The sequence below is a fragment of the Heloderma suspectum genome, chromosome 7 (genome assembly GCF_057233095.1).
Source record: "Heloderma suspectum isolate Gila_16-S chromosome 7, 16-S_ref, whole genome shotgun sequence".
Lineage (NCBI taxonomy): Eukaryota > Metazoa > Chordata > Lepidosauria > Squamata > Helodermatidae > Heloderma > Heloderma suspectum.
In genome coordinates, this window is record NC_139464.1 from 81,148,733 (window position 1) to 81,172,070 (window position 23,338).

General features: G+C 40.8%; 1 protein-coding gene across 4 annotated transcripts in view; it reads right to left on the reverse strand.

Annotated features, from left to right (window-relative positions):
• Positions 1-23,338, reverse strand: part of DOCK4 (dedicator of cytokinesis 4) — a 343,934-nt gene that overhangs the window by 51,982 nt on the left and 268,614 nt on the right. For all 4 annotated transcript variants that reach the window (XM_084810752.1, XM_084810753.1, XM_084810754.1 and 1 more), the window contains 6 exons: positions 20,987-21,062; positions 19,717-19,817; positions 18,430-18,488; positions 14,905-15,053; positions 12,228-12,313; positions 727-822 (listed from right to left, as the gene is read on the reverse strand). In XM_084810752.1, coding sequence (XP_084666878.1) covers positions 727-822; positions 12,228-12,313; positions 14,905-15,053; positions 18,430-18,488; positions 19,717-19,817; positions 20,987-21,062 — 567 coding nt within the window. The remainder of the gene's footprint in view (positions 1-726; positions 823-12,227; positions 12,314-14,904; positions 15,054-18,429; positions 18,489-19,716; positions 19,818-20,986; positions 21,063-23,338) is intronic.

Sequence of the window (23,338 nt, forward strand, 5' to 3'; positions counted from 1 at the left end):
AGAAAGCCCCACAAGCACTTATATCCCCCTCCCAGGTAGTAAAAATACAATAATACCTCAAACCACTAACAAGTTGCTATCTTTTCATGATGCCCCAAATCAGCTGTAGGGCTGGCCCTAACAGTAGGGCCGGCCCGGATTGGGGTACATGTCAATGTGAAGGTGTGTGCAATTTAAAACTGACCTACATATTTCATTAATATAACAGCCACACTTAGAGCTGATCTACACATGCAGAAAAACAAAATTCTACAAAATGCATGTGACTCTACCACTTCAGAATGTGTGTGTATATGTGTGCAGTCGGGGGAACGTTCCTGGACACAGAAAACTAGCACATTGTTCAGGGACAAGGTTAGGCTGAAACTCTTGCCCTTGAGATGCTTTGGACAGACAAGGCGTCTTTGATGTGGGGGCGCATTCAAACATGTGACCTACCCACTTGCATCCTGCATATGAAAGTAGTATATCGTGCATTTTTTTCTGAACATGTATCTCAGTCCTTAGCGTGGATATATGTGTAAGTTTCCTAAAGGCCATAAAATGGTTTCACAATCATGTTCATTTAATCTTTGTGATATCTGAACTCCTGAGAACTTGATGCCTGGTACATATGTGTGTTTTCATCTTCTTGCTAATAATAATTTTCCCCAGAAAAATGCTGCCATTAGATTTGTAGACAATGGAATGATATTTCTTGCCATAAAGCATGCAACCATTGCTTACCTGTAGTCTAGCAGTCTCTCCATAAGACGGGTTACAGTGGCGATTATCGAAACGCCACTTTCTCTCCATGTTTCACGTTCAATTTTCTTCAGCAGGCTGGAAGGAATGAACCCAGGGCAAAATATCAGCATTTATTTTTACCGGTCTCCATAACAACCAATTTATACTCAAAGGTACCCAAAAATGCCTTAGCAATATCTGCTCATTCACAGATTTAATATTTTCTTTCTTTCTTTCTTTCATACAAAGCACAATTGCAAATATTGTCTTACCTGGGATAAGGACCAAAGAGTGGAATTCTACTCCAGGAAGCATTGACAAGGCAAATTGATTTTTTTTAGGTTAGCCAACTCCAAGTCAACACACACAGAGATAACATCCTACTTTCAATATATATATATAGAGAGAGATTTCACAGCCTTTACACACAAGAAGATTCGGGATTTTATTACATTCTCACCCTGATGGTGCTATTCATTAGACCTGCATTTCAGCATCAAGAAAAGAAACTGAAGGTTTTGTTACCTAGAAGAGAGCATTTCTCATCTCACTGCTGCCTTTCGATGAGATTTCAAATCTTCTCAATGTAGGATTTCCCCCCCCCCGTACTTTAGTCGACAGTAGTTCTGCACCCACACAATTTACTGCATTGTAGCTGCCACAGGAAAAGCCTTTTCCTGAGATTTTCTTTTTTTTCTCAAACATACTTGCCTTGCGCTTGGTGTTATTTATGCAATTCCATCTCATTCATTTAACCATTAAATAATTGATAGGTTCTGGGTGGCAAGTGTTAGCCCAATTCTCCAAGTCAATCTATTGAGCTCAGCAGATATACATTAATATAGTAAGAGAACCAGTGGAAATACTGTCAATGGACGGTGACTAGCATTTGCTCAGTTTCTAAAATGAGAGATATTCGGGTACCCTTTGCCCTGGAAGACTTTCCCCCAAATCTGGAAGCAAGCAAGCCTGGCTGCTACATGGGGATGAGAGAAGGGCACTCTGCATATGCTCAAAGGGACTTGTTTATTGTCTATTTATTTAAAATTATTTTTAGGCCACCTTTAAATGTAGAACTGTCTTAAGGCAGAGTACAAGATAAACACCATACAAAACAGGCACAATAAAAATTCAATAAATACATATTCAGTACAATGTTCCATAGAAACAGAAATTACCAGTAAAACCAGCAGTCCAGGAACTATGGCCAGCAAACACACATGGGTCTTCAGAGCTTTCATGAAGACCTGAAAAGACCAGTATGATGAACCCCCAATGGAAGCTGACTCCAGAGGTGCAGGGTCACCATTGGGGAGGCCCTCTCCCTCGTACTAACTGCCCTTTGCAGTGGACAACTGAGAAGGGCCTCCCAGAGTGTGGGCAAGCTGGTACAGGAGAAGGTGGTCCTTCCAGTAATTTGCACCCAAACCATTTAAGGTCTTAAAGGTTAACACTAGCACTTTAAATTGGGTTGAGAAATGCACTGGCAGTCAGTGTAACTGGTTACAGTAGTCCAACCTGGATGTCACCAGAGTATGGATAACTGAAGCAAGGTTCTCCCTCTCTTGCTTCAAATCCTGGAGCACTCCCAAACTATGCACTTGCTCCCTCTAAGACCAGATGTAATCCTCTATCCAGATTAGTTGCTGCCCTTACCCACAGTACCTCATCTGGTTTAAGTCTCAGCTTGTTTGCCCTCATCCATCCCCAAAAAGGCCTGGATTGGAATGGATCCAAACAGCCGGCATCATCCAACACTATCTGAAGTTCAGAAGCCATCATATGCTCCAACGCCTTGCCCAAGAATGGCAAAGTTGACATTCAGTGGAAATTATCAAAAAACAATGGACGTAAGTCAGGTTTCTTCAATAGTGGTCTCACCACTGCTGCCTTTAAGCTAGCGAAGACCACCCCTTCCCTCAAGGAGGCATTAATCACCCCAAGGTCCAAATAACTGGCCCAGTTCAGGCTGATTTCACGAGCCAGGATAGGCTCAGGATAGTCTAGAGAGCAAGTAGCGGGCCTCAATCCTCCAGGCAGTTTGTCCATGACCTCAGGCTATGCAAGCTGAAAGATATCCATGACTAGATTTTACTCTGGTCACATCCACCTCTCTGTTAAAACAACGGCATTTAAATCAGCACAGATATGAGTGACTTTCTCTGCCAAAACAAGGTTGTGGTGGAGCAAGCAGGCACCCTTGGAGGATACTGATGATCTAGACCCATTCCAGTCGGGGTTTCGATCTGGTTATGGGAATTAATCAGCCTTGGTCACCCTGAAGGATGATCTTTATCGAGAGAGGGACAGGGGGAGCGCAACCCTGTTAATTCTGCTCAACCCCGCATCGGTTTTTGATACCATCAACCATGGTATCCTCCTGGATCGACTCCATGGGATGGGTATTGGACACACTGTGTTACAGTGGTTCCAGTTCCTACCTATTGGGCCAATTTCATAGAGTACCACTGGGTGACTGTTCCTCAGCCCTTGGCAACTGAGCTACAGGGTTCCACAAGGTACCATATTGTCCCCAATGTTGTTTAAGATCTATATGAAGCCACTGGGAGCAGTCATTAGGGGATTTGGAGCCAACTGCCATCAGTATGCTGTCATCAGAATGACACACAGCTCTATCTCCCTGTGACATCTGAATCAAGAGAGGCTGTGCAAGTCCTGGGTCAGTGCCTAGACTCAGTTACAGGCTGGATGAGGGCTATAAACTGAAGCTGAATCCTGGCAAGATGGAAGCCCTGTGGGTGAATGGTTCCCAAGTCTGGGAGATAGGCTCATTGCCTGTTCTGGATGGGGTTGCACTCCCTTTGAATGATCAGGTTCTTAGTCTGGGGGTTCTCCTAGATCCATCATTGTCATGAGAGGCCCAAGTGGCCATGCCAGTTCAAAGTGCCTTTTACCAGCTTCAGCTGGTTCACCAGCTACAGCTTTTCCTGGGCAGGGATAGCTTGGCCACGATGGTATAGGCATTAGTAACCTCAAGACTGGATTACTCCAATATGTTCTATGTGGGGCTGCCCTTGAGGCTGGTCCAGAAGCTGGAGCTAGTGCAGAATGCAGCAGCTCAGCTGTTGTCAGAAGCTGCCTCTTTTCAGCGTGTAACTCCTTTGCTGAGGGAAATGCATTGGCTGCCTATTCGCTACCAGGCCCAGTTTAAGGTTCTAGTACTAGTGTTGTTGTTGTTGTTCAGTCGTTAAGTCGTGTCCGACTCTTCGTGACCCCATGGACCATAGCACGCCAGGCCTTCCTGTCCTCTGCCCTCTCCCGGAGTGTACTAGTGTACAAAGCCCTAAACAACTTGGGACCAGGATACCAGCAGATTTCAGCAAATGCAATGCTGGTCAAGAAATACAATATCTTCACCACCACAGAATAAAATTTAAAATGGATTCTTAACTGTGTTCAGTCATACTTGTTGAGTCTTTGACCATTTGTGTTCTAGTTGCTGACCCTGCCACTTTTGCCTTTATTATTGTTTCCCATAGTCCAAGGCTGAACCTAGAGTTCTTAAGACATCACAGACAGGGATTCTATAAGTACTAAACATTCCCAAAACCCCATCACAGCTGTACCTTTTGCAGAACTTTGTGGGAGAAGCTTTAAAACGTTGCTGGATTAGTGGTATGTGTTCTGTAAAGGCAAGAATGCCAAATACATTGGAGAAGGCAGAAAAGTACATTGTCATGCTCAGCTTAAGAAGCTGAGAAGGGAAACCTTCTTACTCCCATACTCCCCAGTATGGGAATAGTCAGACAAGGGCAGGTTTTGGAATCCAAAGTTCAGTCCAACCTATGTGCTGGTATAGCCTTCTCCAACCTGATACCCTCCAGATGTGTTGGACTACAACTTCTATCATCTGAACCAGCATGGCCAATGGCCATGTTGGCTGAAGATGATGGAACTTAGAATAGAACATCTGGAAGGCACCAGTTTGGGGAAGGTTGCTCTAGTACAACTCCCATATTTGTTGGCAGACACAGGCAAAAAAGAAGAAGAAGCTGGAGTCAAGCTTGCAAAGCACAGCAAGAGAAAACTCAAGAAGACAGGAAGGCATTGTGCATGATGCCTAAGGGACCAGCAAGTACAAAGTAACTGTAGCGAAGTCCCATTCTTGTTGCTCAGGTCAAAACAGCAAAGGCCAACTTAGGAAGCTTATGGCAAGGATAAGCAATCCCACTTAAGAGCTATTCACACAGCCATCAGGGTGCACAGTCAAGATATATGGAGTCCAGCTGCACATGAAAGCCAGCTAGCTGTACATAGCAACTGCCATGTGTAGGATTTGACTTCCAGCATGGACTGGGAAATGCTAGTTTTCTGGCACTTCCAAAACTGAATCCTGAATGTAGTAATGGGTGTACAAAACTGGGAGCCACCATACGCAGATTTCTCAAGCACTTCGCCCCAGCAACCACATGCTCAGCGGCTGTTAAATAGCCCTTGGTTAATCCAAAGCTGCTTTGGGCTACTGCTGAATTTAATCACCCTGCAATTTCAGCAGCTGTCAGCTGGAAGCAGTAACAGTGCAATTGCCATCCAGCAGTCCCCCAATGTCTGGTCTGAATGAGTGCAATTCAGAAGAGTATGCTACATAGAAGTGGGGGTATTTGGCTGCTGAGCTATAAAGTTTTCCTTTCCTTTCCTTTCCTGCAGTTAAAGCAGTAGAAGTCTATCCCCAGGATGGGAAGAAGGTAAGATTATGCAATGATGGAAGAGAGCGGTTGAGTTGAATAGGGTTTCAGGAATACACTGGGGATACTGAGCGTTACTTTATACAACAGCCACATTTCCCAGTTGCCTACTGTATATACACTTAGTCTACTCTGTAGCATTTGAAGGAGAGAATCCAGGTACTGGAAAGCAGCAGCCAAAGGCAGCTTCTTGGCCTATGTTCCTGTGTGTTTACACGCATCTGTTTCCCCGTCAGACATGACAGAGTTTACCTGGGGACCTCGAGGAAACACATTTGCTGCATAAAAGCATGAAACAGGGACATAAAGGGACTGACAGGCTGGGCTTCATTTATTTAAATTGATTTCAATATCCAGGAAAAGGGTTCATACAGAAACATTGAGGGATTAGGAAATTGTGCAGAAGGAAAATGTTCTCTAGCTTGAAGAGGTTCTCCTCTGCCAAATATCAAAGACTTGCTCAAGGTAAGATTGCATCTCAAAGTAAGAACTGCTATAATCCCTCAAAATGGATACGGATTAGCCAATTTAAATAAGGGCTTTCTTTCAGTTTATATTTTTATACTGTATGTGTATGTGTGCGTGCGTGCGTGCGTGTGTGTGTGAGAGAGAGAGAGAGAGAGGATGTTCAAGAATTCATGCAAACCCTCTGTATCACCGACCTTTCAAAGATAATGCACAGAGCAAACATTCATAACAAAAGAGCTGCTCAGACACACGCGCTGGTTTCCTCAGGCCAATATCTACATAGGAAGTCAGAGGAGAGAATGGTATTCCAGCTAAGCTAGCATTATCTCCTGCATATCATGAGGCAGAAACTCTCTTTGCTTGCTTGACTGTAATACTTTATTCTATCCCTCGTTGATCCTTTCTCCAGAGGTCTGTTTGCTTTCCAAACGCCCACATCAGAACGGTCTTTCTTTAACCTGGAGCTAAATTGCCTGCCTTCAGCACAAATCCTTGCTCAGCATTAACTGAGCACCAGTACTGAGCATTAGGTTAAAAATAAAGTTTGAACGACCAAGGGTGTCTTCTTATTCTATACTCTTTTGTGATGCAGAAAAAACATGTAAAACATATACATACCATGTCAGCTGTAAAAGATGCATGCACGCATGAAGTTCTGCTTTTCCCTTTAAAATGCACACACATTGTAGAAAGGATAAGTATTCCATGCCTGAATATTTTAATGGGGAAAGCAACCACATTGATAGATGCACGCACCTTTCATAACTGAGGCAAGTCTGCATGTATTTTGTATTCAGGCTTCTGTAATGGACCATGACATTTTGTGCTACAACCCCCCTCGCTGCTGGTAAAAATGAGCCTGCATTAGTGCAAGTGGTCTTTATGTGGGACATGGTAGACCCCCACATTCCTGGTGATCAAAGAAATAAAACACAGGCTTTTATATCTGTGTTGTTTCTGTGACTGAAGCAATGCTGCAGTTAATTTGTGTGTGTCAGACTGTGTGGAGGGGTTATCCAATGTTGAATTTTACCTGGGACATTGGAACATAAGAACTGCTTTGCTGCGCTGACCATCTAGTTCAACATTAGTTCCAGCAGTTGCTACTCACAGGGCTACTGTGGTTTCAACAGTGGCAACTAACATGAAAGGCAATGGCTGGTTGTTGTTTGTGTCCAACAACTGCTGTTCAGTGGCATACTGCCACTGCCCACAGAGGAATCCTTTTTTGCGATCATGGCAAGTAATAGCTATTGATGAACATATCCACCATGAATATGGGGCAGCCTGTTCAAATGGGTATTCAAATTACTGAGACTGCAGAAATGATTTTATGCCAGTATGAGTTTTTGCTTGCTTATGGGCTTATCTATGTTAATCGCGACAATGTTGTGTGCTTACTATCACAATATTTTGCACCTATGCATTTATTTCAGTTTTGAATAATAGTTTCAAAACTGGGAAGTAAACACAGAGAGTTCAAGGATGTTTTAATACAACATTTCCATTCTTCCAGAAGACTACAAACCATTTCAGATATTTGAAAATCTCTCCACATAGAACAACTTCAGCATATGCCATGATACAGCTGTAGAAAGGAACCAGTCACCCTGTTCACATGTCACAACTACCCATGAGTTGTTTCAACCATGGGTAGTCATATATGAGTGAGCATTCGCTCCTGCAGCATTTTCTACAACTCATGGGTTGTTGACGATGTGAGAACTGGGTCAGTGTCTGCCTATGAGCCAGTTATCCACTGTTATCCACTGATGTGGGTTGAAAACGTTTCCAAAACAGAAAATTTTCTGGAGCATTTTCCAGTGCTTTCTTTTTCCATGGAAAAATTTCAATTTCATAAATTCATTAGTAACAATGAATGGATGCCAACTGCAAAGCAATATTAGGCAAGCGTGGCAGTTTCAAAGTCGTAGATGAGTTATTGGCATACCATGCACAGATCTTTGGGTTGCTAAAATGTATTAACATGTCAACAATTTCAGTGCCTTTTTTCTTGAATTTAAACAATAAAAATTATTCACTTGAAAAAATCCAATAAAGATTTCTACATAATATAACATGTAAGCATGCAATCCTATGCATGTTTAGACCAAAAAAAAAGGCTTGTAGGACTTTTTTCTGTCTAAACATGCATAGGATAGTGCCCTAAGTGTGCTTTCAATTATTTTCTTCATATATTTCAGGTCAAGGACATTTTTCAGGAAAAATTTCCAAAAAATCTTCCAATTCAAGTTTTCCGGAAAGCCTATTCCACTACTGTTGCCCTTTAAATTCCCAAAGCCTAACAAACAAAGGTACTAGAAAACTCAGAGAAGGACTGATTTTCAAATTGGCTATACCTGACATATTTGAAGTATAATGTATAACTTTTCCATCAGAGGCAACCATTCAATAAATATAAATCATCACATTGTAACATTGAAAATCCTAACTATGTATACAAAAATGGTCATTTTAAGACTATACTACAGCAGTGCTCAGTGTAATGTGGATAATATGCTGACTGATTCATACTCATTGAAATGGACTGCTTTTCTCATTAAAAAGTATTGTGTGACATCTTTTAAAGTTTGCCTCTGTTTTGATAGATTTTGGTACCTGGTGCTTCCCTCGCTCTCTTTTTCTTTATACAAATTGCTAACTAAAAAGCGGCAAATCTAACTGGAGTGGACCCAGAAGGGTTGGTGTTAGGCATTGGCATCATGGGCATCTGCCAAGGCCCACATGTGAACAAGGGACCCATTGCCAATCCCTGGAGCTTCCTGAATCTGCTGATCTTCCTCCTTGTTGCGGCTGCCTGTTCACCTGCCTCCTCTGAGCTAGTCAAGGGTGAGAGGAGCAAAGGGAAGGAGCAGCAATCTCTGAGCACCTCGCCCTCTTTCTCTTGAGGAAGTGGTGCCAACTGGGCCCAGAAGGAGAGGGAAGCAAATGGGCAGCGGCCACCCAAGCAAGGCGGAGGAGACCCTGTCAAGGAAGGTGATCCAGTGTGAGCTTTGCCCAAAGGCAGTAGAGGCTTATTGTTCCTATTTCAGTGGGGCTGTGAATCCACTCTGGGTTTCAGTCAGAATCTAAAGGAGCTATCCAAGTGGCTGAAACATATCCCCCAAATGGGTTCAGCACATTGGATAACTCCTTTAGAGTCCTGACGGGTTCTGAGTGAAACCCAGAGCACATTCACAGCCCCACGGAAATAGAAGCCACCAGCCTCCAAAACCTGGAACTGGCACTGATACCCAGCCAGTTACTTACATCAGGATGCTTTACAATACTGTGTATAGAGAGACTTTCAAATGTCTGAATACTCTCTTGATAGAAGCATTTGTTGTTTCTTTTGTGCATCAAATTATATAGCAGTTTGACCTTCATTTTATTATTCAGTATTTCTCTACACACATGACATTTTCACTTGGAGGCAAGTGTCACTTCTTCCATTTTTTAATCAATGGAAGTCTATTTGCAGTGTCTATTATTTGGGAGTGGGGGTGGGGTGAAGAGTTACTTTAAAGTTTGTCCAGTCCATTTTCAAGGTTAACCTGAAGAGATAATCTAAACTTTGCCCAGGCAATGTTCAAGCTTGCAGAAATTTCTAGAGCTCCGATTCAATGAGGAAAAAGATTTTTAACCAGATGATTTATATATGCAGTATTTTTTAAGGACTGAGAAAATGCTTCTGATTTGAAATATGACTAACATAATAAGGGGAGACAACATTTCAGTGATAAAACTCCCATGTACTTCTAAGCATTTTTAGATTAGGACAATATTGTTTTTAAATTCCATGTTTCAATTTACAAAGTGGTAAGATGCAACAACACTAACAAACTGGACAATGAAAGCAGTAAACCAGTCTTCCCCAGCCCTCCAGATGTTTTTTACTATAACTCCTAGCCCCACCCAGCATGACCAATAGTCAAGGATGATGGGAGTTGTAGTTCAAAACATCTGGATAGCATCAGGTTGGGGAAGGATGCAGTAAAACATTCACTCCTCCCTTTTTAGTAACAGTCTAGAGGGACATCTCCTTGTTCTGAGTCAGTCATATCTGGTGACTTTTCAGGCCTTCCCTAGGTGAAGCCTTCCAGAAGACTGATAGCTGCAATTTTATAGGATTTTTCATGGTAATGGAATTTAAGTTGTATCCGTTTCAATCTATATCTGTTTTTTGTTTTTAAATGAAGGCGACATCTGTGATTTGTTTATGAAATCAATACCTTCAGTGTTCATGAACCACTTTATAATGAATTGCCCTGGGGATGTGGAGATTTAAAAAAATGTTTGTTACTCTCTGTTACATGATTCAAGTGAACAGGACAAGTTAAGTGAAAAACAAAAATATGATATATCTCATAACAAAGCCTACCTATATCCTCATCACATTATAGGTTTTTCACTAGAAGCTATTTTTTCTCTGTTGCTCCCAGCTAAAACAAAACAAAAAACACCTTGAAGAGTATGCCAGTCTTCATGAATATTTAGCTGCAGTGCATACAATGTACAGCACAAATCTATGCATGTTTAGTAAATCTTCCCATCTTCAATGGGATATACACCCCAGTTAGTATGTTTAGGGCTGCAGCCTTAATCACACATTTTAGGTACTAGTTTCACTCACACACACGGAATAGAAATCATGTAAAGATTTGCTTAAACAAAAGAAGAAGGAAATGTTTTTGGACACCAAGACTAATACAATCTCTTTTAAGTTTTTTAAAAGGGTTCTCCCACTCCCACACACACAACTCCCTTTTGTTAATAATATGACAACTTTGGCCTCACTTTCAGATCCTTATGTAGATTTATTTTTCTATTGTTTTTATCTTGTGAACTGCCTTGAGGGGGGTTTGTACCCTAAAAGACGTCCTAAAAATATTTTAAATATATAAATAAAACAATATATCCACACCTTTCAGGCACATCAGGCACTAACCAATAGGGCACATCAATAAATGTGCCCTGTACATCCATAGGGCATATCAATGGCCTTTTAGCAATGGGGTTTATAAAACAGCTTCTTCCCAATCCAGATATGCATTATTTTAATCTTTGGAGACTTGAAAGCAATCTTGACATTTAAACATCCATGCGTTTTATCCAAATACAAAAATTGGATTGCAGTCCGTCATGTCCGGTAGACATGGCTGAAGAAAATGACATGTATGTTTTTCCATCATTTGAGAAGGGGCCAATTCCAAGAGCTGTTCCAGCTTCCTGCCCTGGGAACCACTGCACTGTGCATGAGGATACTTGAATTGTAGCCATTATATATGCTTCTAGTCCTCTTTGTCTAATTGACATTTAGCTGAGCTAAAACATCTGCTTCTGATGCTACCATACTTTCTTAAATTATTAGAAGTCATGGTTAGTAGCAATTAATTTTTGGTGGCTTGTAAGCAAAATTGATAACATGATAAAAATATATATCTTCATATCCACTGCAACAAATGTGTTACATCCATTGTCTTACTTGTTAAACTTTCCTTATTTCTATTCATTCAGTGTACTTTAATATTTTGAGAATAAATGACATGAGACATGTCTGCCAATGATTCTAAATGTATCCCTGACTCCTTTGGAATGAAAAATGGAAATTATTAAACCAAGATTTTTGGTAATAAAAAACTACAGGCACAATCCAGTCAAATGTGAGCCTCTGAGTCCCAATTATTTCAGTGGGAAATCAGTAAGCACATGCGTAAGTCTTCCACTGAAATGAATGATACTTAAATGTGCAAATCTAACTGCCTTGTGCCCAGGTCTTTAGTTTAGCCTGATGCATGTTTACCAGAAAAATAAACATTTCAGTTCCCTTTTTATGATTTCATAAAATTTCAGTAATTATAACAGTATAGTACTTATGTCATTGTGTTAAGCTTATTTACTTTTAATATAGAATTTTTATTTGAGAAAACTTAACAAACAACAAAGGAAAGGAAATAGAATCCAGGTTGGTTTCAAACTTTATTTCACTATGAAATTTTAATAAATACCTTCTTGAAGGCGGATATATCTTACTTTTTAAAATATTGCTTATTGTTTGGGATCTTAATAAGCATTTCTAGCTTTCCCAATTTTAACAATTAAATGAATGAGAAAAGAATTAGCTCTCAGATTAAACAGAAACCCCCCACAGATCTTAGTAATTAAAGACACAAGCATAAGACTTGTTCACTCATTTAGGTAATTAACCCTGATTAAAGATATTCAGGAAAACAAAACATTCCCTTCAATGCTGTAGCTGCATCTATAGTTGTGCTCCAGAGAGAAACAATTCTCCAAGCTGACTTTTAAAGTACATTTATTACTCACATACTATTGAAGAGTTCTCTGTAGGTTTCGTCACCTTTTCCTTCTGACATCAAGCTATCCAATTTGTCAATCAATTTTGCTTCCACCTGCAAGTTACATATTTGCGTATATAAAGCATTTGGAGGGCATAAATCAAATTCTTGATCAAACTATGGCAAAAAGTTTGTTTTCTACAAAGGGCTTCCCTAAGCAATTGTTGTTATATGAGGAATTAAAAATCTAAGAAGGATTGCTACATTGTTTCTTTCTTCTTTGTAGAGCTGTAACTATCTCAGAGGAACCATCTGATGTACAGTACATATGCACTAATTTAAGTGGAACAATGTGACTTTAAACTACAGGCATTTGCTGGTGCTAAGGCAGCTATTTATGGAGCCAAACAAAGATAGCAGACAACCTAACTCTGGTGCTTGAAATCCCACCCCAGGGCTGCAAATGAAAGACATTTACTGTATATACATCTCAGCATAAAAGGCAGATATTTTTGGCTTCCTCCCTTCTTTAAATCTCTAGGTTAGCATTATGATGACCTGCATTTCTCCACGCTGTTTGATGGGCTGATCCCAAAACCTACCCTGCCCCCAACAGAGTTTGGACAAGTGAGAGATGTGCTTAATTTTCAGTCCAGCAAACAAGAGCAGTTAGGGAATATGAGTTCGGTAGCTAACCATGATTGCTTAAATACACTTGGGGCTGTGTTTGATATCAAGAAAATGTAGCAAGGTGGCTCTGTGTGGTTAATATTGCATTGGCAAATTGTCTCCTGTTCGGTAATAAAGATAATTAGTGAATGAAAAACTACAGGGAAGGCTTGCTGCAGAGTTATTAAAGAATGAATGATAGCTGGTATCTTTAATGATAATGAATAATGCAGAGAGAAATCAGGATGTCTATACACTGCTTATATGAAAACTGCTTCTCTTCTTAGCTCTTGATAAATAACGGACAGTCTATGGTAGCCTGCTTTTATTGCAGTCATGGCCTCACTTCCATGCCTTAATTTTTTTCCAGATATTTCTGCAAATTCCATTCCTGTTATTTTGCCATTTCACCTCACTAATTCAGATGCTTTTGCTTTGCTTCATTTGAAGCAGCAGGAAAGGGAACACAGAGAAACGGCTTGAAGCTACACCAAGAAGCAGAATACAAACTGCATGAGCAGATGGCATACTGAGTACTTCCTTACTTGGCATCTCTAAGATTGCTTAAGTAGCAATTTTTTAAAAAATGGAGTTGGATTGTGCCACAACGTCATAAGTCATAAGGGTCAGCCTTTGGAAACATGAATATTAAAGCATATTAAGCAACAATCGGGGCAGAACCATGCATTCACCACTATATTTCCACCAGTATAGTTTTTAGGATGAATACCTTACATTTTCTGTAACAGGGCCTTCCTGCACAACCACTGTTTCAAGCCATAAATGTGTAGCTGTTACTTATTTGTTGCATGGGAACCACGCATTTTCTCTCACGTTAGTTCTTCTGTTGAAGGGATACTGCCTAGTCAAATCCTAGTCACTGAATTTAAGGTGCTTTCCCTCATCCCAGCTGTAGATCCCCTCATTGGCTTTTTTGCCTTTATCACTTAACCAAAAGTTTGTTTTCTATCAGCCCTCTGATTCCTTCTCTTGTTCAGTGCTCCTGCCATATACCATTTTGCTCCATGTCTGCATCTCCTCCATTTGTGAAGCAAACTTCTCCTTCATTGTTCCTCTTCAAAATGCATTTCTTCTGCAAAAGATACTTTTGCTACTGTTTAATCTTGCACTACCTTTAAAAAAAAGCTAAGTCCATCTTCCTCCTTCTTTGCCCTGTTCATCTTAGTTTGACTGTAAGGCTTCTAGACATTTCTGTTTTCTGCCATATTTCCTTCAACTCTCACTTGTACACGTTGTAGCCTAGCGCTTGTAATTTGCCTATGAGTACAACTGACCTCCCATTCCTGCTTTCAACCAATATTTCCACAAGAAGGACAGAAATATCAGCAGCCTTTTAAAGTGAGGTAGCCAGGGCCCGCATTTTTATGTTTAAGTTGCCACTAACAGTCTTAGTGACCAAGACCTCTGTATAACCCACAAATAGTGGATTACTTCAAAATTATCCTAAAAGCCATATCATTTTTTCTGTACCACTAGACAGTATACTGAAATCGATAAACTAGAGATCTGTTTGAGACAGACTTCTGAATGGACTCTTCCATTAAGCTACAAAGATGCCCCAACACAGATGATCATCTAAGCCAGGGAAGAGCAGAAGGCAGATCTCCAAATGTTTTGGACTTCAACTCCCAGATGCCCCTGCTAGCTTGGGCCAGTGGTCAAGAATGCTGGGAACTGAAGTCTGAAACAGTTGGGGATCTACTTTCTCCCCACCCCGATCTATACCACAATTTAAATGATTATGAATGATCCTGCACGAGCTTTGAGCTCACACATTTCCCTTTTCCATCAACATCTCCTTCATACGTGAGAAAAATACGTGAGAGAGAAAAAAATCTTCTGCTTTCACTTTGGAATAAACTCTATTCCCCATTGCGTACAAACTCAGGAAAATGGTTTGTTCTAACCATAGTTAGTTAAAGCAAACCAGGAACAAAATGTTCATAGCATAGTGTGAGTACAATTGGGTGGAAAAAAATATTTTTACTTCCCCTAGCCAGCTGACGAAAAAATACCTGTTTAAAGTTGCCGCTGCGCCTTTGTTCCCAGTCCATCATGTCATGGAAAATAGGAATCATTACATTCCGTAAGTCAGGTTGAGGTATCAGTGTCACTTCTAAGAAAGGGCCAATCAGTGCTGGGATGAAGTGGACTTTGTGTTCCCCTAAAATGAAAATGAAGCCAAATTGAGTTGAACTATCCTCAGGGATGAAGTACTGGAAAACAGAAATTCTATATAACTGTATGAAGAACTGAGCCACACGTTGTCCTAAAAATCTACAGCCTATTTTGGCCAATATCACTTCCAGCCTGGTTCATTTTATAAACAAACATAATAAATAAAGCAAGCAGCAGATGAAGATAAATCTAACCCTGCATTTTCCAAAAGAAAATGGAAAGATTGCATTGCAGGGTTTGGGGACAGGGGCACGGAGAAAAATTTCTGGGCCTTCTTGAAATCTTTTCTTAAGGAAGGTTCTCATAAATACACACAGACCAACTTGTCGGTCAGAAGGTAACATGAAGTACATGGGACTATGAACTAGGATTGCATATCCTTTCTAAAAAGCAATTTTTGTCTTGGAGATACGAGCTGCTCTGGCATTTTTGTACCTGGATGTTGAGGGACAAGTGCAAGTGTATTTACCTACCGGACTGCATATGCACATCAAGTAGAGACAAAAGTGCTCAAATGTGCACCCACCCTCCAGTTTGTGGAACAATGGGAGTACACATTTTTCATCCGTAAAAAGGGAAGCTGGAACTTAGCTTTCATGGAAAAAAGTAATACCTATATATATATATATAAGCCCTAAGGGTGAAAGTTGGCCATTAGGTGAGTTCTTTCACTGGGCATTGCAGATTTTTAAAATAAAGTTATGATTTATTCACTCCAGAATACATGGTGGTGCATAAAAAGGCAACTGGCTTTTAAGCTACTAAAATATGTTGGCTAACAAATGGAAAATGCCTATTTTCCTTGCCCTTGTTAAGAATGTCTTTTATTCAACAAATATGTCTATTATTCAATACATAATACAGACCCCAGGTCATACAATTGTCCAGTAAGCAAAGAACAAAAATCAGCTAGAAATGGTAGAGACTAGCAGAGGCTTCAAAGGCTTTCTCCCCACTATCACAATTCCCTTCCTACAGAAAAGAGCTGAAAAAGAGGACACAGTGCACTCTCTGCGAACAAACCACTATTATCCCCTCAGATCAGGATGCATCTAATCTGCATAGATGTTTTAACATGGCGCAAACAGATAAAGTAATCCTAGGCTCTGGGGTTACAGTGTGTGACATGCATTGTGTTGCTCGGATATAAGCCATTGCATTCTAGGTTACATCAATTGGTTTGGCACATATCAGTGTCTTGTTATTCCCTGTGATAAAACTGTACAGTATGTACACTTGTGGATGTATCTTCCAGTTCTCTGTGATGTAACCCTTTTCAGAACAGAGGACATTAATATAGATTGAGGAAGTCAGGTTACAAGAGCTCTTATCTAAATTTCAGCAGAGAAACAGCATTAGTGATGCTAGTAAAATATAATACACTATGAAAAACAATGTATGAAGAAGCACTTCTAGAAGAAAATAAATGCTCATGTTTAGCCTGCCATTGTTTTCTGCATTATCCCTAAGCTCTGAAGTCAGTTCCCGGAAACTGACATATCCTATGGCCATCTAGCCGCTGACTAGTGGCCATAGGATTGCTCCCTTAATGATTTTAATAATATATATATAAAGAGTATGGAGCTCTCATGCAATCACCCTCTACATTTCTTTCATTAATGTGTGCCATCTTGGTAAACTTCAACACTAGTGCATGCAAAACAGCCACAACATGGAAGCCACTTGAAAATCTCCCCGTAGTGGTTGTTTCCATTTAGAAAGTGGCTTGCTATGCAGGGAGCGAATTTTTCCCCATGCCATCTGCAAACCATTAAAAATAATGTAAAAAAAAATGGAGGGGGGGAGACTGAAGTAAACTAGATAAAATTATCCAACCCGCAATGAAAACCACTGTATGCAAAATAGATTGCCACCCAAAGACAGCCATCAAACAGAGGAATTTAAAAGCAAACAGATCTCATGTTGGGGCAGCTTAATGGGAACCAGCACTTTGGTTTGATCATAATGGTGTAGATTAGAAGATAGCATGTATGGTGTGGTTGCACAGGAGCTTTCTCTGCTCCTGGGTCAAGCTTAACCATTACATATGGGAGAGGCTGGCTTTAGGAGCAGGGCTATTTTGTTACATGCAACTGACATTGTTTCCAGCTTTGCAGAGCAAATGGCAGGACAAGCAGTAACGGCTGAGAAGAAGCAATGTATTAACTAGAGCAAGGTGAGGGGTGGGGGAACCTGTGGCCCTGCAGTTGTCGTTGGACTTCAGCTCCCATTGACCATGCTGACTGGGGCTGATGGGAACTGGACTCCAACAACATCCAGAGGGCCACCAGTTCCCCATTCTTAGACTAGAATGTGAACCGCCCAGAGAGTTTCAGCTATTGTAATAAATAAATACATGTAATAAATAAAAACATACATAAAAAGGTAAAGGTGTCCCCAACCAGTCGTGTCCGACTCTAAGGTGTGGAGCTCATATCCATTTCTAAGCCGAAGAGCCAGCGCTGTCCAAAGACGCTTCCGTGGTCATGTGGCCGGCATGACTGAACACCGAGGTGCACGGAACGCTGTTACCTTTCCCGCCGAAACGGTACCTATTTATCTACTTGCAATTTCTTGCTTTCGAACTGCTAGGTTGGCAGGAGCTGGGACTGAAGACGGGAGCTCACTCCGTCACGCAGCACTCAGGTCTCGAACTGCTGACCTGCCGACCTTCCGGTCTGCAGTTCAGCGTCTTAACCACTAAGCCGCTGCGGCCCCAAAATACATACATACATACATACAGGATGTGTATTGTACCCTGGAAAAAATGACTCTATAAAAATGTGCCATTAGAACTGAATTCACGATATGTTAGTGATCACTGATTACATAGCAATCCTTCCAAGAAGTGTATTAGGGCACAATCCTATCGGGATAGGCGGCCGCCTCCAAACTTAGAGGCAGATCGTCCCCTCTGCGCTTCAGCCACCCTGCATTTGCAGCAAGACAGACAGTTTCGGAACGCCCCCAGGAATGCCCCATTTTCGCCACTCCATGCTCCTCTTCTGAGCGCAGAGCAGCACGGGGGGGTGGGGGGGAGGTCGGTTCTCTGGGAACTGATGTCAGAGTGCGGGCTCTGAAGTCGGTTCCCAGAAACTTACATATCCTATGGCCATCTAGCCTCTGACTAGTGGCCATAGGATTGCTCCCTTAATGATTTTAATAATAATTAGTGTTTGCCTTCAAATTAAGGAATTTTGAGGCAAGTATGAACTTTCAAGATTCACATGTATGACCTGTTATGCGTCTTAATTTTTAACTGTTACTTAGAGTATGTGATACTTTTGCAGAATTTTCTAAACAACGCCCCCCCATGAAATATAGATATGAATTTAGATCCCAAGAAATGCAAATTATCTTACCTAAATTTTGCCACATGCTGAAGATTTCACATCCCATTGTCACCCGCATATCACCATATCTGTTATATATTTTTTAAAAAAATCAAAGATTAGTTAATGGATAATTTCACATGATCATAAACCACACATTTTGTATCTTTGCAGTAGTGAAGGCAACTTCCATGCACTTGTTTCTGGAGTTTGACTATTTGTATATATGTGAAAAATAGTTTTAATCGACAAGAGTACAAACAGAAGACTCTGGGGTAGCAACAGAGAGAGGGAAGTGTGGTTAGAAAAGGAAGGTTCCAGAGCTACCTTGTGGTAGGGAAAGGGGGAAAGGAACAGTCACCTTTGGTGAAGGTATCTGAAGCCGTGGCCTGGATATATGACACAATGAATGGCAAGAAGAATTTCTAAGAATATTTTCAGAATTGTTTAATCTGGCACTTCCAAAACTTCATTAATATCAATAATTGTTTTCAAAATAGTACTTTATGAAATGCAAAATGGGTAAGATAACATTGCAATTTACTAATGCATCTTAATACCTTGAAAAATTAAACCATTAATTTATCACACATCGCAAATACCGGCTTCCTAAACAGAACAAAAGGCAAGAACAATACAACTTTCAAACACAGGCTGTGCAGCCAGGTCTAGCTGCCAGCTTACAACATACATAATACAAAGAGTGCTCATGGGACTATACCAACAGGATGGCTGGAATCCAAGGAAGGGACATGCTTGCATGGGAGAGAAAAGTTGTACTTGATGTTTTCCCCCATAGTTGTTCCTACTGCTTAAGAGGCAAACCTGTATTCAGTTTAAAAAGCAGCTTGTGTCTTCAGCAGTGGGAATCACATAGCAAAACAGCAAGCAAAATTCTAACTGCACCCATAGCTCTTTCCCATGAGCAGACATTCCTCCTTTGGTGCTTCCCTGGACATCACCTCCATTCATTTCAATAAGCTGGAATCAAGATGACCTGGAATCAGATAGGCCAGATAGAATTCATTCAAGAGTGTACGGATGATGCTTATAGCATTTGTTGTTTTCTGATACAGGTCATTCAGGCATGTGAAAAGAGATCCATGTTATTAATATCAGTTATTAATAACTCTCCTTTGCGAAAGTGTCTCTGTCTGCATTAAAAAATCTCTTATACCCTGCAATAAACAAATGAACAAAAGTCCCAGGGTACTCTTCACCAAAGTCCACTACCTCAGTAATACTTTGCACAGGAAAATTATATGCCGCAAATGTTGGGTGCTCTCTAGTTTTATAGGAGCTAACAGTGGTACTTACTTTTCTAATACCTTTTTCTTCTTGGAAGGTGTGAACATCTCTAACTGTAGACACAACTGGTTTATAAAAATGACAGCAAGGTAAAAGTAGGAATCCCAAATCTAAAAATAAACAAAGTTTGGTCATTTCCCTCCTTTTCAGAGGTATTATTCATAACCAGACAACACTGATATTTATTTTCCAAGTCTAAAACAATTTTTACTGATCAACATCTTATATCATGCCCATGCCTTAGGATTGTATGTTATCACCAGTTGATAGAAGGTAGAGACTGTCAAGATAAATGTTTGTTAAGATAAATTAAGCTGGTCAGCTGAAGATGTGCTGATAGTGCAGCCTTCCCATTAGTAGTAGTAGTAGTAGCAGCAGCAGCCCAGCACATCTGGAGGGCACCAGGTGGGGGAGGCTGTGGTAGTGAAACAGAAATGCTCTAATGTGACACATCTTAAGGCACCAGTGTGCAGGTAAAAAGAATCATTAGCAGAATCTTTGTTAGTTATGATAGTCAGTCGTGGTGGTGTTTCAAAGAGGCAGGGGGCTGCTTCGGATGCAACTATCCCAGTCGCATAAATCACGGTATATGACGCCAGAAGTGAGCATGAGGCCATGTGCTACTCCCTCACTCCTTCTCTCCTTGTGTGTTGGCTTCAGTGCTTCAATTGGGGTTACACTGAGACACATCCTTACATCCAGCGAGGAAAGCTGTGGCTTTTAGACTGCAACCTCAAACAGATTTACAAGGAAGTATGCCACACTTAACACAAGGGGATTTACTTCTGAGTAAGCAAGCACAGTGGCACAGTTTACTCAGCATTCCTAGAGGAGTAGGTGTGTTATTTTATTGCAGTAAAAACAACGAAGAGTTTTGTGCCACTTTAAATCTATTATGGCATAAGCTTTTGTCGACTCGAGTCCACTTCATCCTGGTTTCAGGATCTGGTTAGTAAACCAAGCTATAGATGACACATAAAAGCAACATGGGTTAATTGCATCTATACATGTGTTGCACTAGGAATTACAAGAATGGATATCATATTTAGTTAGTTCCAGTGGGACTATGAGTACCTGCGGTCCAATAAGCCCCTAGTTTTATGTTCACTTTTGCTGGCACAGAGACTACAGGAAGGGGTTAAATCTGTAGGACAGATCAATGCACTGGAAGCACACTGCGACCAGATGGTAGAATGGAAGGTACACGTAGGCAGGGAGATAGAGAGATAGACACTTAGAGCAAGGAGATCTTCATAATACAAGCCAGTTACTAGCTTACCTTGTAATCAAAGCTTTCATTTAAGAAGTTTTTACGAAGGGCATCCGAAAGGTATAATACTGTTGTAATAATGACACTAGTAAAAGAACAAAAGAAGGATTACATATTTTAGTTGAGATACTGGATAAATTAAAGATATATATACATTAGATAGAATGATAGATTTTCTTTGTCTTGAATATTTTTTATTAAGGCAACAAAACCAATTGCAGAGTACAAGCTAAACACATAATAAAACCCCTAATATCTTATGAAACGGGAATCTACAAGCTACTGTAATATGTATTTTGCACCTAGCTCTGTTGGTATGAAGTATGAAAAAGTCTCTTCAGCGCACATGATTTATGAAGGAGAATAAGGGTGCAAATGCACGGGATAGTCAGCTGCCTCCGGACTTGGAGGCAGCCAACGACCAATGCAGGGCAGGGGAAGCGCGGAGGGGATCTTCTCCTCCACGCTCTGGCCACCCTGCATTTGTGTCCAGATAGCCGATTTCAGCCGTCTAGCCAAGGGGTGTCGGGAAGGGGGGAAGGCCAGACAGCGCAAGTAAGTGTTGTAGCAGGGCTTCTGTGGTCCCCTCCCCTCCCTGCCTCCAGGAATGCCCCCTTTTTGGCTGGTCCACACTACTCTTATGAGTGCGGAGCAGGGGACAAACCATGCCACCTCCGAGGCGGTGGAGGAGGGGGTAGGCAGGCGGGTTGGGAACGCTGGCTCCGAGCTTGGTTCCCAGAAACTGAAAAATCCTATGGCCATTTTGACGCTGTCTAGTGGCCTTAGGATTGCATCCTAACAGAATAAAACTTTTTAACATACTTTTGTGTATTACTTACTTTGCCTGTTCCATCACACTTTCTTTTCCTGAACTTTAACATACCCATCTCAAATGTATGGATCTAGGAATAATTACTTGTAAACTTTAATATAGAACCGTCTTCATTAGCTTAAATTTTCCAAATACTATCAATTTCATCAGGGCTGAAGTAGAATTGGTTATGGTTTGTTGTTTGGTTGTGAACTGTGGTTGTTCGTGGTTAATAAATTATGGTTTGTTAGTGCGGCTGGGTTCACACAACAACCCACAATTCAACAACAACCCATGGTTCAACCACAACCCACGCTCAACCCATACTCATCCTTGAGTGTGGGTTGTCATGTTGTGTGAACCCAGTCAGTCTTTCTAGTATCAAATTGCAGCCAGCCCAATGGTCTGCCACAGTTGAGGTGTCTTTGGACTTAGACTTGGGAAGCCTTTCTCCAATTTCAACACATCCAATGCTTCATTGAGTGGCTTGGGCAAGCTTCTCTCTCAGTTTTCTTCCTTGTTTATAAAAGGAGAACAATGGCAAACTCCATTATAAGGTTACTGTGAAAGTGGATTATCTTCTGGCTACACTAAGCTTTAGGAAGAGGGTGAAATATATATACATACATACATACATACATACATGCATACATACATATATATATATGAATGAGACTACAATTTAACACAAATCGCACACACACACTTAATTCCCATGGAAATTAATAGGATTTATATGGATGTAATTGTGCACAGGACTGCATCCTGAATGATGAATGTTTGAGTAATTAAATAAGATTTTAATGGAGGGAGGAATGAGGGCTTCATCACTGTTAATTCAGTTTTATGCTTGGTACAAGGACTAAGGACTGCTTTTCAAACGAGGCTTTCATAAGAGATGATCAATTATTCCAGTGGTGTGTGTTTAAAGAATGAAAAATCTGTACATTATGGGCCTTCTTAGCTAATGGAGGATTTAACTAACACTGGATACTGCCAGTTCTTCGCAATCACCCTTATGCTTACTTGGCTTTGCCAAACTAGTAGTCACTGATGTCAGAATTCTACTCATTGGCATGCAATATGCTCCAAACTGTAAATCATCAGTAGTTCTCTGGTTTCATAACCACTGACCCGGTGTCTTGTCTATTTTGGTTTTGTAGCAGTTAGCACCATAGTTAGCAATGAACTCATATATATACGTGCGTGTGTATCTATCTATCTTCCAAGAGTTCAGCTTCTCTGGTAGAAAAACTGGGGCTTATGGAAGAAAATAGGGAAAGATTTCACTGAGCTTTGTGTTGGTAAATTTCTCACTTGCCTTTCCTAGTCCATAGCTCTTATTTGGTTTCATTTCACCTTCTGTTATGCTTAAGTATTTAAGACAAAATGTGCTTTTCTTTGACTTACGCCATTTGAAACTGCTTGGCATTCCTTACCATCTATCAGGCAAACAGGACAATCCCAGCTTTACCATTTATGGTTTCTATCCCCAGAGAATGGGGATATAATGCTATTCTCCACCATTACTACCACCCTTAGGATGTGTA